Source organism: Diadema setosum, chromosome 7 (genome assembly GCF_964275005.1).
Source record: "Diadema setosum chromosome 7, eeDiaSeto1, whole genome shotgun sequence".
Lineage (NCBI taxonomy): Eukaryota > Metazoa > Echinodermata > Echinoidea > Diadematoida > Diadematidae > Diadema > Diadema setosum.
The window spans coordinates 13,465,294-13,481,326 of NC_092691.1; the positions used below are offsets into that span (position 1 = coordinate 13,465,294).

The 16,033-nt window shown below is 41.5% G+C and overlaps 1 protein-coding gene across 1 annotated transcript; it reads left to right on the top strand.

Annotated features, from left to right (window-relative positions):
• Positions 1-7,862: 7,862 nt before the first annotated feature.
• On the top strand, positions 7,863-8,771 carry LOC140231067 (craniofacial development protein 2-like). Its single transcript, XM_072311218.1, has one exon. It carries the CDS (start codon positions 7,863-7,865, stop codon positions 8,769-8,771), a length of 909 nt encoding a protein of 302 aa, XP_072167319.1.
• The last annotated feature ends 7,262 nt before the right edge of the window (positions 8,772-16,033 follow it).

Here is a 16,033-nt window from a genome sequence, read left to right on the forward strand (position 1 = left end):
TGTAGTGGGTTCAGAAATGGACCCCCCCCCCCCACAAGCCCACACTCACACACAAACCCAATGTTCAGTAGTACGATTTCTATAGTGTGCAAAGGGTATTATCATTATATTTTTTCGATTGTGTCTTCGACGTCCCTGTTTGTTATTGACATCGACACCACTAGAGGCCGAGTCGCTGCCAAATGAGGAGACAAAATAAAGTATTCAGTTATAATATTTATGCCTAGGTCACGCCTTGCCATTGATCAGACCTTGGTCTATGAAAATTGTTGCTTAATATTTCTCGAGGACCACATTGATCACTCAAGTAGGATTGAAAGATGCTAAGAGATCCATACACCCGCCGCAGTTCCTGGATTCCTGACCACACTCATCACGAGCTTTATTTATCTTAATTTTCCGTGCACTGACCACATCAACGTCAAGTTTGTTTCGGTTTGCAGGCTTGCGAAAACAACAATGAGAGATTTGCTGGTATATATTTATGTCTGTACTAATGACTGCTATCCCACTCACAAGATTTCATTGCTGGTACATTTACTGCATTTAGAAAACTGTAATACGATGTAGGCCTACTCGGTTTACAAGATTATCAACTAACACTGTCTGGTATTCAATTCAGGAACTTGTGATATGGATTAGATACTTTCACATTTAATGATACCAGGACATAATGAAACGATAACAAAAGCCAATGACAAGGGATTGCTAATTAGCATTGCACTGCGCAATTACATGACATTACACGCTTGATATACTGTTGGTCATAGTGGAATGGTGTTGGTGAGTGTTACGTATTGTAAACGAGTTCATTCACGTTTCATACGGACTCAGTTTGTTATTCCGAAGGTTCGTTAGCCTAACCCGAACATAAGGTTCGTTATTCCGAGGTTCATCAATCCGAAATTGAAATCAGGATCGTTATTCCGAAGGTTCGTTAATACGAAAATGAAATAAGGTTTGTTATTATGAAGGTTTGTTTATTCGAAAAAAAAAAAATAAGGTTCGTTAATTCAAAAACGAAATAAGGTTCTTAATTCTGAAGGTTCGTTAAGTACGAACTTTTTTCATTTTTGCAATTTCAGTTCATTACATTAACAAGAACCTAATAACATGCTTGATGTTGTTCTTTTTTCTTCACAAATTGATACTTATCTGTTGATCTACAAAAATGATTCATGTTGATGATGAATAATAAAGGCCGCAGTATTATCATTCTGCAAAACCGAACAGGGGACATCTTTAGGTATTGAATTACATTCCTTAAAAGAAAAGTATACCATAAAATACAATCTAAAGAAGTAATGATTTAGTACATCACGTATGCATAATGTTCCTCAAGATTCTTTCAATTTCTTCGTTTGTGTTTGAGAGTTTGACCTGCTTATCATATTATTATCCCGAAGAAAAAAAAATGACAGAAATTAGAAACACAATTCTATTACAACAGATATCTCGGCAGTTCTCAAGGAAATGACCCTATGACGCATGGCTTTACAGTGCCAGGACATTTAAAGTTTACTGCGGAAAAGTGCTAATAATAGTTTTCACTCTCTTTTGGAAATGACCTGCAAATATCAAGATTATATTTTTTCAATTCAACATAAGGAAATAAAAGTACCGTAATCCATGGATCTCTGAATCTCTTTTAATTGGATTGTAGTTGTTTTGTGCCCGTTTAAAGTCATTTTTGACAATGACATTGTACATATAGTATCGTGGCTTATCATACTCCCCTCATGCGTGCTACTCGCCCGGAGACATGCAGTGTCATCAATATACACGCTTACGCTGGCTATTCAGTGTTGATCCTACATGGTAATGTAATTGATAGACAGTGCCAACATGAAACAAAATATACTCTAACATGTGACGGTCTAATCAGTTATTATTTTATTCTGATCTTGTCTGTATCAAAGACATTTTCAGTCCAATTTGGAATCGCGCACATGGGCATGTTTCTTAAATTGATGATAGTTTCACAGACACAGACTCACACACACACACACACACACACACACGTGGAGACCTGATGCGTTACCTTAGGAAGTGATAGGACGAACCACCACTTCAAAATTTTGGTTTAGATGTTTTCACGCATGCTAATATATATATATATATATACATATATATATATATATATATATATATATATATATATATATATATAACGAAGAATCAAGAAATAAACTAGTAATGCATTATTTCGCCAATAAGAATGAGTTTATTGAACAACTCAAATTTTCGGTGGCCTCCACCTTCTTCAGGAGTCTCGACGAAGGTGGAGGTGGAGGCCACCGAAAATTTGAGTTGTTCAATAAACTCATTCTTATTGGCGAAATAATGCATTACTAGTTTATTTCTTGATTCTTCGTTATATTGGAGCCAATACGTGAATTCGCAACATATATATATATATATATATATATATATATATATATAATAATAATAATAATAATACATACATACAATTTCTATAGCGCCGTTCTCCACTTTGATTAAATGCTCAAGGCGCTTTACAATAGGTACATCAAAGCAAACAGATTGAAAATACAAGTACATCACAGTAATAGAAGAAGATGAAGAAGCAGAAAAAAAAAAGACATGAAAGTCTGTCTTCAAAAGACACTGGTCTTCAAAATGCACTGTTAAACAGATAGAATTTTAAATTACTCCTGAAAGATGTTATACAGCTTGAGTCTTTCAGCTCACGAGGAAGTGAATTCCACAGTGTTGGTCCAGCGTGAGCGAAAGCACGTTCCCCCCAAGATTTCCTAGAAAACGGAATATGTAAGAGACCTGAAGTTGAGGATCGAAGAGTTCGTGAAGGTTGGTATTGACGAAACAAACAAACATTGTAATCAGGAGCTGTTCCCTCAATAACATGATAAACCAAAAGAAGTATCTTAAACCGAATACGCTCCTGTACAGGCAACCAATGAAGACTCTTCAGGATAGGTGTGATATGACTGCGTTTACTTGACAAAGAAACAATACGTGCAGCGGCATTTTGTAGCTTTTGTAATTGGGCAATTTGCGAGTTTGGTAGATTGAAAAACAAACCATTACCAAAACCAAGGCGTGAAGAAATAAGTGCATGAACAAGTTTTTCCGTGGCAGAGCGAGTCAAATATTTGCGAATAAAACCAATATTGCGCTATTGATAACGGACTGATTTAGAAATGTTGGTGATTTGATCGGACATAGCCATGTGAGAGTCAAACATAACACCCAGATTGCGACATGACTTTGACAGAGGAATATCATTACCTACAATCGAAATACAATTAATATTCAACTTATTCAAGTGAGATTTAGAACCAAAAAGGATAAATTCACACTTGCTGTGGTTTAGAAACAATGAGTTAGACCTCATCCAAGCATCAATATCAATGATGCAATTTTCTAGACAGCGCAGTGCATGAGATGCTTGGATTTGATGTGGTGGAAAAGATACAAAAACTTGTATGTCGTCTGCATATAGATGATACCGAACAGAATGCCTTTGAAATATTTTCCGCAGACCGATCAAATAGATAGAAAAAAGGGTGGGCCCGCCAACAGAGCCTTGAGGTACACCACAGCCTAATGGCTTTGAAGACGATGTGACACCATTCAAAAGAACAGACTGTGAATGGTGTGATAGGTATGATTTAAACCATTCGAGAGCTTGTCCCTGGATACCCAAACTTCTAAGTGTATTGACAAGAATTCTGTGATCTACAGTGTCGAAGGCCGAAGACAGATCCAACAAAACCATTGCTGTGACGGATCCGGAATCCATTTCCCTTAAAATATAACTAGAAACATTTATCAAAAGGGTCTCCGCACTATGGTGAGGGCGATAAGCCGACTGTAAAGGATCGAATAGACCATGTTCCAGCATATAGTCTGAGAGTCTCGAAAACACAACTCTCTCTAAAATCTTGAACAAAAATGAAAGATTGCATACAGGACGATAACTTGTCATGATTCCTTATCCAATGAAGGTTTTTTTTTTTTCAGCAAAGGACGGATCAGACCTTTCTTTAAAGATAAGGGTACGGTAGCTTGCTCGATACTGAGGTTAACAATTTGAGAAATAATCGGGGCAAACGTGGGTGCGCAGTCCTTTAAGAGTATGGTTGGAACCGGATCCAATGGACAGGATTTAGGAGGCAATTTACGAAGAAGGAGAAGTATTTCATCAGTAGTTGTATGTTGGAAGGTTTCCAGTGTGGAAGAGGTAACAGGTTCAGATTCAGATAGTACAACATTACAATTGAAATTATCTCGGATTTTTTCAACTTTCGAATGAAAAAACTGACTAAAAGTTTCAACCATGGCACAGCCACCGACATGTTTAGGCAATGGAGATGACTGTTTGCGGTTCAAAAGTCGATTGGCGACGTTGAAAAGCTTCTTACGATCATCTCCGCAGTTTTCGATGAGTCTGGTGTGATAGATGCGTTTGGCTCTGGACACAAGGTAGTTTACTCGGTCTCTCTGATCACAGAACAACTTTCTGTCTGTCTGCAGCTTTCCATTGATGCGCCATCTCCTCTCAAGTCGTCGCCGCTCTTTCTTTGCTTCAGAGATACCAGAGTCATACCAGGGACTGTACTGATGAGACTTCACTTTCCGAGTCTTGGCTGGTGCGTGAATGTCCAGTAACCTGCTAAGTTCTGAATTGTAGCGGTTCACAGCATCATCAACGTCGGCTGTTGACAAGGACGAAATGTTACTGTCAGACACGTCGTTGGCGAAATCAGTCCTGTTGATGCCTTTTATGTTGCGAGATGAGAACGTAGCATCATTCCTCTCTGGCTTGTTAAAACGAAACAAGCAGGTTACGGCGGAATGGTCGGAGATGCCGGGAATAACTCGTGTGTTAGAAAATAGCAGTCTGTCAGATTGCCGTATCAAGGTGACGTCGAGAATATGGCCATGATCATGTGTAGGTGTAGTCACCAACTGGCGGAGTCCATGGCCATCGACGAGGTCGTTGAACTTCTGTGTGTACTGGGATGAGAGCTTATCTAAGTGTATATTAAGATCTCCTGTGATTACGAGAGAAGATAACTTATACAACTTTTCATCTAACAAATCCGAGAACTCATCAATAAAAGATGAAAAAGAACGATATCCTGGTGGTCTGTACATAACTACAATCTCAAGACTAGTAGTGTTGTTAGAGACCACGGCTGACATAGATTCAAAACTTAAATGGTGATCTGATGGATTGAGAACTACAGAGAGATTGTCCCTGTACAAGAACCCAACACCTCCACCACGCCTGGAGGCTCGGGGCTGGTGCAGAAATACAAAACCGGGTGGAGTGAGATCTGTGATGGCTGCATCATCTAATGGAGTCAGCCAAGTCTCAGTCACTGCAACTACATCAAACTTGTTATCAACAACAAAATCTTGAAAAATTGTTGACTTATTACGAAGGGATCGGGCATTGATTGTACAGAATCTAAGATGATCACTAAATTTGTCATAACCTCCTCTTTTCCCTCGATGTGTCTTCGACCTCCGACCGATACCCAGGGACAGAATACTCCTCCATATTTCCTTGTTTTCTTCACGCCATTTTGGGGATTTATTGCCACAGTTGTATGAGTGAAGAAGCTCACTAGAATATCGAACCCTAGAATTGCGTGTGCCAAAAGTTATAGAATCAGACATATCTTCAGAAGGGCCTGGATTCGGGTTAATGTCCCCACATATAAGCAACTTTACACGATAAGTTGATACAGTATTGGAGTAGTACAGTATGGGGCTCCCAATGTACTTGCCCTTTGGTTGTACAGCAGAGCCATGGGACATACCAGGCTGGGTAGCACACATACGACAATAGGTCTTTGATAGCTGAGTGCTATTACACAAAAGAAGGGCAACAAATACAAAAGAATGCAATGCCAATGGTAACATTGTGTCAGTGAGAGTGAACCACACAGAATCAAGTGCAGTGAAGCCTATGCTATAACAGGTATAAAATGGCTGTGGTTGTCTGCACTGTATACACTGTAGCTGTACTGAAAAATCAATCCATTGTAAATGCGCAAAAACAGTACAGAAATCACTACAATTTGTCCAGCAAGTGCTTGAAGACAAACATTCAAAGATAGAATACAATACACACTCAATGAAAAATTTACAACAGGAGAAATAAGCGAAGAATTAAGAGCTCTGCTGGCGGGCAGCCACCGGGCGCGCGCAACCACCACCAAAAAAAAATAAATAAAAAAATAAATAAAAAATAAAAAAATATATACATATTATATACATATATATATATATATGAGATGAAAAAGTAGAGTGGTAATGCATTTTGACAGTCCAACAGTGCTATTTATTCAGACCAAATTTTCGACGATACATTCGTCTTCCTCAGGGTCAACAATAATTCTGAAAGTAAACAAGGTGACTCTATTCTCTAATACACAAGTGGTAACCATAATGGATGTTTATGGCAACACGCGTGTGGTATAAAGAAGAGGCATAGTGCGCGGCTTATCAGCATGTGCACTTGCAGTCGAGAACAATAGTGTGATTATGACGTTATAATAATTACAATAAAATGTGGCAACCACATGAATATGTATGCGTAACCAAGCAGATCATCAAAACAAGTAATATCATACAAATGTTTTTGACAACGCGCGAGTGGTTTCTAAGTAGAAAACCTGTGCGCGTCTTATAACAAGCGCACTTACAGTCGTGATTATTATGATGAAATGATATTAGCCGGGTTCACACGTACAAAATAGCGGGATGACGATCGCGATGCAAATCTCGAGATTTGTATCCCGCTAATTGGTGTACGTGTGAACCTGGCTAATGACAATAAAGTCGTAACCACATGAATTTTATTGTATGCGGAACCAAGCAGATCATAAAAGCAAGTAAGTTACTGAGTACTGTATAATTATGTATTTACGTGTAATAAAATGTTTTTGACAACGCGCGAGTGGTATCTAAGTGGTATCTAAGTGCCAGGCAGTCAACGGCCATAGTGGAAGAGACCAAGTCGGACTCAACGACCAATAGTTGTTAGACTCTTCAGGGCGCGCCACTCCATATTCCGTGGACAGCGGTCGAAGGCTACAGCTATAATTCATACATCAGGGGTTGGCGACAGACAAGAACTTGTTCTTGAATACTGGGATGGCATCCAGCGTCATACCTGTGCCCCTCCCATGAGTGCTGGGGGTCATCTGGGTCATGTTCGGCTGCCCTAATGTTAGAGTTCTTGTGAATCATGTTCCGGCTGGGGTGAAGATCCCTCAAACTGCTGGAGAACAGGACAACTGAAGGGCTAGGCGGGATGATTCTTGGCGACTGTCTAGTGCTCTTGAAATGGGAATCAATGGAGTGGGGCCCCTTAGGCGGTTGGCTGGCATACTTGTCACCTTCCGGCAGCTCCTGCATCCTGTCTCGCCTCCAGCCGTCTCGACTTCGTCTTGCCACTGTACCCGGCGTCTCAGGACGAGAGAGTGAGGCTGATCCTGCGCAAGTCTCCTTCACTTTAATCAAAGTTTAGCGTAAGTCATGACATCGCCAATTTGGCGACCTTCAAGTCCTGTGGCGATAGGGGAGCGGTGAAGCAGCAGGTGCGGATACACTGGGAGCTGTAGTCGTAAACCTACACACAGGCGGCTCAGGACATGTGGTCGCTCTTCACTGGACCGAGGCGGCAGTGGAGTTCGGCAGCCTTCTGAGCGACCGAGCAGCCCTCTTGAGGATAGCTCTGCTCGCCTCCTCAGCAAGAGGACGGGGCTAGAAAAGGTGCCCTAAACATAGTCTGCCTCATCTTACCCTGGCCAGCATACCGCGGCTGGCGGGGATCCCCCTCTAGCGGTCGAAACACAAGAAAAATGAAAACAAAAGCGCTCACCCTAGCATCATGGAATGTGAGAACTCTACTTGATGACACGAAAGCAAACAGGCCAGAGAGACGCACTGCACTGGTCGCCAGAGAACTGGCTCGCTACAATGTTGACATAGCTGCTCTTAGCGAAACACGGTTAGCTGAGAGAGGTCAGCTAACTGAAATTGGTGGTGGCTACACATTCTTCTGGAGTGGACGTAGCAGTAAAGAGAGAAGAGAGGCTGGTGTTGGATTTGCTGTCAAATCCATCCACGTGCAGAAACTAGCAAGCATCCCTGTGGGACTCAATGACCGTCTGATGTCAATGCATCTCCCACTTGGAAAGAAGACAAGTGCAACCATCATTAGTGCCTATGCTCCGACCATGACAAACCCTGATGAGGTCAAGGACAAATTTTATGAGGAACTTGATTCTCTCATCGCTTCTTCAAAGTCTGAAAAGCTCATTATCCTTGGTGATTTCAATGCTCGAGTAGGGGCCGACTATCATGCCTGGCACAATGTAGTAGGAAAACATGGCATTGGAAACTGTAACAGCAACGGGCATCTCCTCCTCAGATTTTGCTCCTCTCATAACCTAGTAATCACCAACACCATGTTTCGACTACCGACTCGGAACAAGACGTCATGGATGCACCCTCGTTCGAAGCATTGGCATCTTATTGACTATGTGATCGTCAGAGCGAGGGACAGGCAGGACGTGAGAGTGACTAAGGCCATGTGTGGTGCTGACTGCTGGACGGATCATCGCCTGATCATTTCAAAGTTGAAACTCCTAATCAAGCCCAAGAGAAGGCCACAGGGCCAGAAAGTAAAAAAGAGACTGAATGTCAACAATCTCAAAGACCCCAAGAAGCTGCAAGACTTCCAAGAACACATGCAGACCTTCAGCTAAACCTTCAGCTAAACCAGTCTAGCATCGAGGATCAGTGGGCAACCTTTAGGGATGCTGTTCACTCTGTCGCCCTTGAATGCCTTGGTCCAGCCACTAGGCACCATCAAGACTGGTTTGATGAAAACGACGCCGAAATTCAGGAGCTCTTAGATACTAAACACAACCTTCTACGTCTACATCAGAATGATCTCTCCAGCATGGCAAAGAAAGCTGCATTCACCAAGGCCCGCAGCAAGGTCCAAGCAAAACTACGCCACATGAAAGACTCTTGGCTTAGTGCTAAGGCCGATGAGATCCAAAGCTTTGCCGACAGAAACGACATGAAGAACTTCTATGATGCCGTGAAAGCAGTCTATGGGCCAAAACCGTCCGGATCATCCCCAATTCTCAGTGCTGATGGTTCTACGCTGCTCACAGAGAAGAAGCTGATTCTAGATAGATGGGCTGAACACTTCAACAGCGTACTAAATCGACCAGCCCAGATCAACAATGAAGCCATCAATCGCCTCCCCCAGGTGCCCATAAATCACAAGCTTGATGTGCCCCCTTCAAAGAAGGAAATCGACACAGCCATCACACAGCTGTCTAGTGGGAAAGCCCCAGGCTCTGATTCCATCCCTGCTGAAGTGTACAAAAAGGGTGGCCCAATCACCCTCATTAAGCTCACCAAGCTGTACCAATCCATGTGGAGCAAAGAACAGTTACCACAAGAATTCAGAGATGCTACAGTTGTTCACATCTACAAACGGAAAGGAAATCGCCAGGCTTGTGACAACCATCGAGGCATCTCCCTCCTGTCTATAGCAGGCAAGATCCTGGCCCGAGTCCTCCTCAATCGCTTACTGGAACATCTGGAGCAGGGTCATCTCCCTGAAAGTCAATGCGGCTTCCGTGCAGGTCGAGGTACCACTGACATGATTTTTGCTGCCCGCCAGCTTCAGGAGAAGTGCATTGAGCAGCATCGTGACTTATACACAACCTTTGTCGATCTGACCAAGGCCTTCGACACGGTTAGTCATGAGGGACTCTGGAAAATTATGGGAAAGTTTGGCTGCCCCCCGAAGTTCATCACGATTGTCCGCCAGTTTCACGATGGGATGACTGCCAAAGTTCTTGACAATGGTGAACCCTCCAATGCCTTTCCAGTGACAAATGGAGTCAAGCAGGGCTGTGTCCTGGCCCCGACACTATTCAGCATGACGTTTTCGGCAATGCTCTCAGACGCTTTCAAAGACTGCGAACCTGGCATCAACATTAGGTACAGGTCGGATGGAAAGCTCTTTAATCTTAGGCGCTTGAAGGCCATCACGAAGGTGAAGGAGACCGTCATCAGAGACTTCTTGTTTGCTGACGACTGCACACTCAATGCCAATGGTGAGGACGAGATGCAGTTGCAGATGGACAGATTCTCCTCAGCCTGTGACAACTTCGGCCTCACCATCAGCACCAAGAAGACTGAAGTGATGTTCCAACCAGCTCCAGGGAGCCAGTACCACAAACCACAAATCCAGGTGAACGGACAGACCCTCCAGGCAGCAAAGACCTTCACCTATCTGGGCAGTACCCTCTCCAACTGTGTCACAATTGATGCTGAGATCAACAACAGGATTTCTAAAGCCAGCAGTGCTTTTGGGAGACTCAGAAAAAATGTTTGGGAGAGGAGAGGGATCAGCCTTTCAACAAAGCTGAAAGTCTACTGTGCAGTTGTTCTCACCACGCTTCTCTATGGCTGCGAAACTTGGACTTTGTACCGGAGACATGAGAGGCAAATCAACCACTTCCATATGCGATGCCTCCGCAACCTCCTTCGCATCCGCTGGGAGGATAAAGTTCCGGACACAGAGGTACTGAAGCGGGCAGGCATCCCTAGCATCATTACCAAAATCCGCAAGGCCCAGGTGAGATGGGCAGGCCACGTCACCCGCATGTCTGACGACCGCATCCCGAAAAAGCTTTTCTATGGGGAACTCGCTGATGGGAATAAGCGTAAGGTGGGAGGACAAAAGAAGCGCTTCAAAGACAACCTGAAGTTCTACCTAAAAGACTTCTCCATCAACACCGAGTCCTGGGAGACACTTGCCGCAGATCGCCCTTCCTGGCGCCACGCTATTGCTGTAGGGGCCCGTAGAGCAGAGGAGCAGCGCGTCAAGCAGGCAGAGCACAAACGCCAGATGCGAAAAGCAAGAGCAGCCAACCCCAGCAGTGAAGCCCCTACCCACTTCTGCCCTACCTGTGGGAGAGGCTTTCTTGCCCAGATTGGCCTCATCAGCCACCTCCGAACCCATCGAGCCAATTGATGTCATTGGTCATCCTCGAGAACGAGGGACGAACACACATCTAAGTGGAGGCCAAGTGCGCGTCTTATTAAATAACAAGCGCACTTGCAGTCGAGGTCATTGTGACGAAATAACAATTAAAGTCGTAACTACATGAATATGTATGCGTAACCAAGCGAATCAACAAAGCATGTACAAAGCAGGAGAGCAGGATCTAAGAGGCCATGTACTTAGGTAAGACTTAAAAAGGGCGGTCTCACTACGGTATCTGTACTAGACAGATTCTTGAGAAAATAAAGGCATTATCGCCCTATATCGGCAGTGTTTGGGGTTGAATTGCTACTGCTTCAACCGTCGTGTCAAACTTCGGGAATTTTTCTCAGAAGGAGCGACTAACCAAAGACCACACAACCGCATCAGAGAACAGGCAGAAAAATCCTTATCCAAGACCCGCTGGACGCCACCTGGAGGCAGGAACCCCTACATCGATAGATACATTTCTAATGTGGAACGTCACCTCGACGCCTTTCTGCGAGACATTGACGAGCACCATGACGCCAAGCCCGACCCCATATATATACACACCCTGTATAGGCCTACTTCTTCAGGCGCAACAACAATACTGCTTCTGTCGTAATTGCTCTGTTTTAAATCAAATAAGTGATGCAGCGCACACATTGCTTTTGCATACATTAAAAAATATAGTGTTTTGCGGTGTAATAGTAAATAAGGCTTTGAAATAGCAAACAGCAGATCAGACAACGCAATCTCAACAACTGAATTTGTCTAAAAAAACTCCCTTCTATTTTGCTATAATTCTTTCTAATAACAGAATATGCAGGATGTTCATTGATACACTGTAAACACGCACGCCCAATCCAATGTTACTTTACATCATAATGTCGAGTCCTGATATAGAATATACACTATATAATGTATATATATACACACACATAATTATGTGTGTGTGTGTGTGCGTGCGTGTGCGTGTGTTGCTGTTCCTGATTGCGCCGGCACCACATCACTACCCGACTACTATCGAAGATCGCTATAGATTATGTACATGTTTTAAACCTACAGTTGTATTTTAGGTCTAGATTAACATCGTGATTGCAGATATATAGATCTTGTCCTCGGGATATGAACGCATCGCACTGGAGTCGTGCTCTTGGATAATGCATGATCCCAGCACACTCTCCACTGTACATTAGTAAGCAGTATGTGGGTTTTTTTTTTTTGGGGGGGGATCATGCACAAGGCAATCACGTGAATTAGCCTTTATTGTCACTGACTCTTGTCTCGTCGTTTTCCCTATCGGAGATCCAGACTTTTTTGTGCGTTTTTATGTCGTTGCGTTATTTGTTTCCGATGTACCCAACTTGACTCTATAATCTTCAAATATTATTCTCCATTAATTTTTCTAAAACCTAGTAGTTTTCTTTAAATCATGCTAATTTGTGCATTTTTTTTGCAAAATCTTTAAGTTCCTAAAAAAAGTTTCAAATTGGCTCATTTTTTCTCTGAATATTTTTGTATAGTATAATTAACGAATCAACGTGAAAAATATTGCGGTTTTGAAATCAATGGCTTATGTATGTTGTTGTTTTATGTATTTTATATATTCATTTGTTTTTATTTGTTAAGTATTTCTTTGTTTTTTATATTCATTTTTCATTTTTTTTCCTTTACCTAAAATGGGTGATGATAAAGAAAATGGACGTTATCTGAGAAAAACCACGGAAAAACACTGATCTTACACTTCTTGCAAAACCCATTATTCACACAAAAGTCAATGGAAACTGCCGTTGTCAGTGACATTGATCATTGGTCAAGAAAATGTGTTACTGGGGTCACATAGGTAAATAATTTTCATAGAAACGTGTGTTAAAATTCAAAATTCAAAAAATTCTGTAAAATAGCTGGGAGAAATGAGGTGTTTCATCTTCACTAACTTGGATAAGTGAGCTATACCCTGTCATCCATCAAATCTCCAAGGAGGATTCTTCAGCTCAAACTCTGTCCAAGGGTCCGCAAATCCAGACTACGAGTTCTTTTCACTCAAACCCCCCCCCAAAAAAAAAAAAAAAAACTCACCTATTTTCTGTACATGCACCCAGTGAAATATAGTCCCTTCAAATTGCATGAGAAAAGCTTTCATCTTCAAACCAAAATGCAGTTTATTTAGAGGAATTCATACTCAATACCTGCAGCTATTCAGTTTTATGCCAAATTGCATTATTGATTTTTAATTATTTTTTTCTTCTTTTAATTTTGATATCTTTGGTACGAATTCGTGAAGGGGTCTGGGACATTCCATTTTATTTACAGGTGTGAGCCCTACTACGTATATATCGGCAAGAGTATCCCTAATATTCGCAAATAAAGTATCAAAAGGTGCGGAAAATGTGAAAGAAAAAAGTCGTGAAATTTCAGTGGGAAAAAAAAAACTTCGTTAAAAAAATATATCTCGAAAATGCCGATCGGGGCTTTTGTAGCCCCTTTCCCCACCCCGGGCTACTATAGGGTTAAAGGACAAGTTCACCTTCATAGACATGTGGGTTGAGTAGAATGCAGCAACAATAGTAGAACACATCGGTAAGAGTTTGAGGAAAATCGGACAATCCGTTAATTCAAAAGTTATGAATTTTTGAAGTTTCTGCTCAGTCACGGCTGGATGAGAAGACTACCATACCTTGTGATGTCACATGTGTACAACGATACAAAGAAAAAAAAAGATAGAAAATTCAACATATATTTACTTTTCTCGCATTCCAAACGAATACTCGACTTCTCTCTCTCAGAAGGCAAGGGGAATAATATTACCCTTAACGTCAGTAACAAGTCGAAGAAATGTGCAGTTTATCAAAAAGGTAAAGTTTTGTGAAATTCTCTTTTTATTTTCTTCATATCGTTGCACGCATGTGACGTCATACACTGTAGTAGTCTTCTCATCCAGCAGTGACTGCGCAGTTACTTAAAAAATGCATAACTTTTGAACGGATTGTCTGATTTTCCCCACACTTTCACTGATGTGTCCTACTAATATTATTGCATTGACCCAGTCCACATGTGTATGAAGGTGGACTTGTCCTTTAAACGACAGTCAAAATGAGGGAAAGGGCTAACATCTCTGATAACAACACCGAGATGAGCGCTAGTGGCGCCGAGCACCACATAAAATATGTACGTTGTTTGGTATATAGCTTCGACATAATAGCTTTGCTGCATGTGTATTCAAATGTTGTGGCATAGTAATTATCTTTGTTAAAGATTTAAATTTCTTTTTAAAATATTTATCTTAAGTAAGAGTGAAAAGCTCCACATAGGAAGAGGAGCTTCCAACAGGATTTGGATTGCTCGTGTGTATTGTGTAGATTTGTGGTTTAAATCTATTGACTGATTGTTGACTTGTACTGTGGTATGTCCCACATATTGTGATGGTAGAACGACTGTCAGCTGAGACTACTCAGTAATGCTATAGTATTTTGGCCTCCTCTTCAAAACGGGATTTTCCCGTAGCATTCCCAATGACGGTTGTTGACGTCTGACTGCCGGGGTGCCGCTGCCAAACCAGTTGCCACCAAAGCATATTACGCATGCACACTGTAACAGTTTACGAGTCAAGGGGCCGGTTAAGCCATTCTCTTTCCTGAAAGTCTTTTCTTTACTTTTTTTTTTTTTTGGTTACTTGACAGCTGGAATTGATAATCATCGAACTCGATGCTAGATCATGCTGGACAAAAGCAAGCCCTGGGCTTTGTGGTTGATCTTGTGGAGACAAGAAGGCACAGCAGGAAAATTTACCAGTGAATCGGTCTTATACGTTTTCATGAGCAAAAAAGGCACTTCTTAATCTTTTCTCCACCGGGGTAAAAAACAATAGAATCAATCATCTTAATAAAAGTGAAAAATCCTGGATCCGCCAAGGAAAGCAAGACGTTACTGCGAGCATACGGTTTTCGGTTTCTCAATTTAACTACATTAAAAGTTTCAATGTCAGTACATTCACAGAAAGTTTTCAGGAACACATCCTGTGGGCTTTTTGTTTGAACACTAATAAAAGAAATTCAATATGGCTTTTCTTAGTGTGCTAAGTGAAATGGCAACTCGAGAAACGTGTCATGTCCTTATCATATTACGTGTTCGTTGGCGATGTACGAATTGTCTATGTTCTCTCATTTCCATATCGCATTTACAATCAGTTTTATACATATTACCTCTTGGTATCAGTGAACAGACATTAAAAAAAAATATAAGGTGAAATCGATATCACTTTCTGCTGGAAATAGATGGTAATTTTCATTACCACACGTCTTATATCGCCTCTCAGCACTTAGGCATCCCATAGTCACAGTCTTGAGTTAAAGAAATATGAGTGATGTGAAATACTGTGTTCCAGAAATGTTAATATGAAGTTTGATTTAATGTGTAGTACATAGTTTTATGAGGTCTTGTTCACTACGTGAGCACTTAGACATAATAAATCAGTGCAATCTATGCGGATTTAAAAGAAAGTATACTGCCTAAGTTCTTCTATGTCGTGTGGGATATCAGTGGAATGCATTTCATTTCAATTGACAATATGGAATCTGTCGATAAGACACTATACACTATACTTCTGTCTTAACGCTTCTCTAATCAAAATGTATACATAATTGTATGCTCACATAAGATGATATTATATTATGCGTATATTGTTAAGTAATTCGTAGTCCACGTGTTGGTACAATAACATCAAAAGTAGAACAGAACTCCATGCCGTGAATACCAACAGTTTATTTGTAGAACACACAATTTTTCGGGCCTCTGCCTTTTGTCAAAGTGATCGAATATCACTTGACAACGGGCAGGGAGCCCGAAAATTTGTGTTTTCTTTTGTGACTCCTTACCGTTTTAAACATGTATATCCCATTCAATCCATGTTTTACTGCTTAAAAGATGCTTTGCACACTCTATTTATACAAAATATGACTCCCTAAAGCTGGA

Bases quoted from the DNA above. Each gene is read 5' to 3' on its own strand.
- LOC140231067 (XM_072311218.1), top strand. From the start codon at position 7,863: ATGAAAACAAAAGCGCTCACCCTAGCATCATGGAATGTGAGAACTCTA.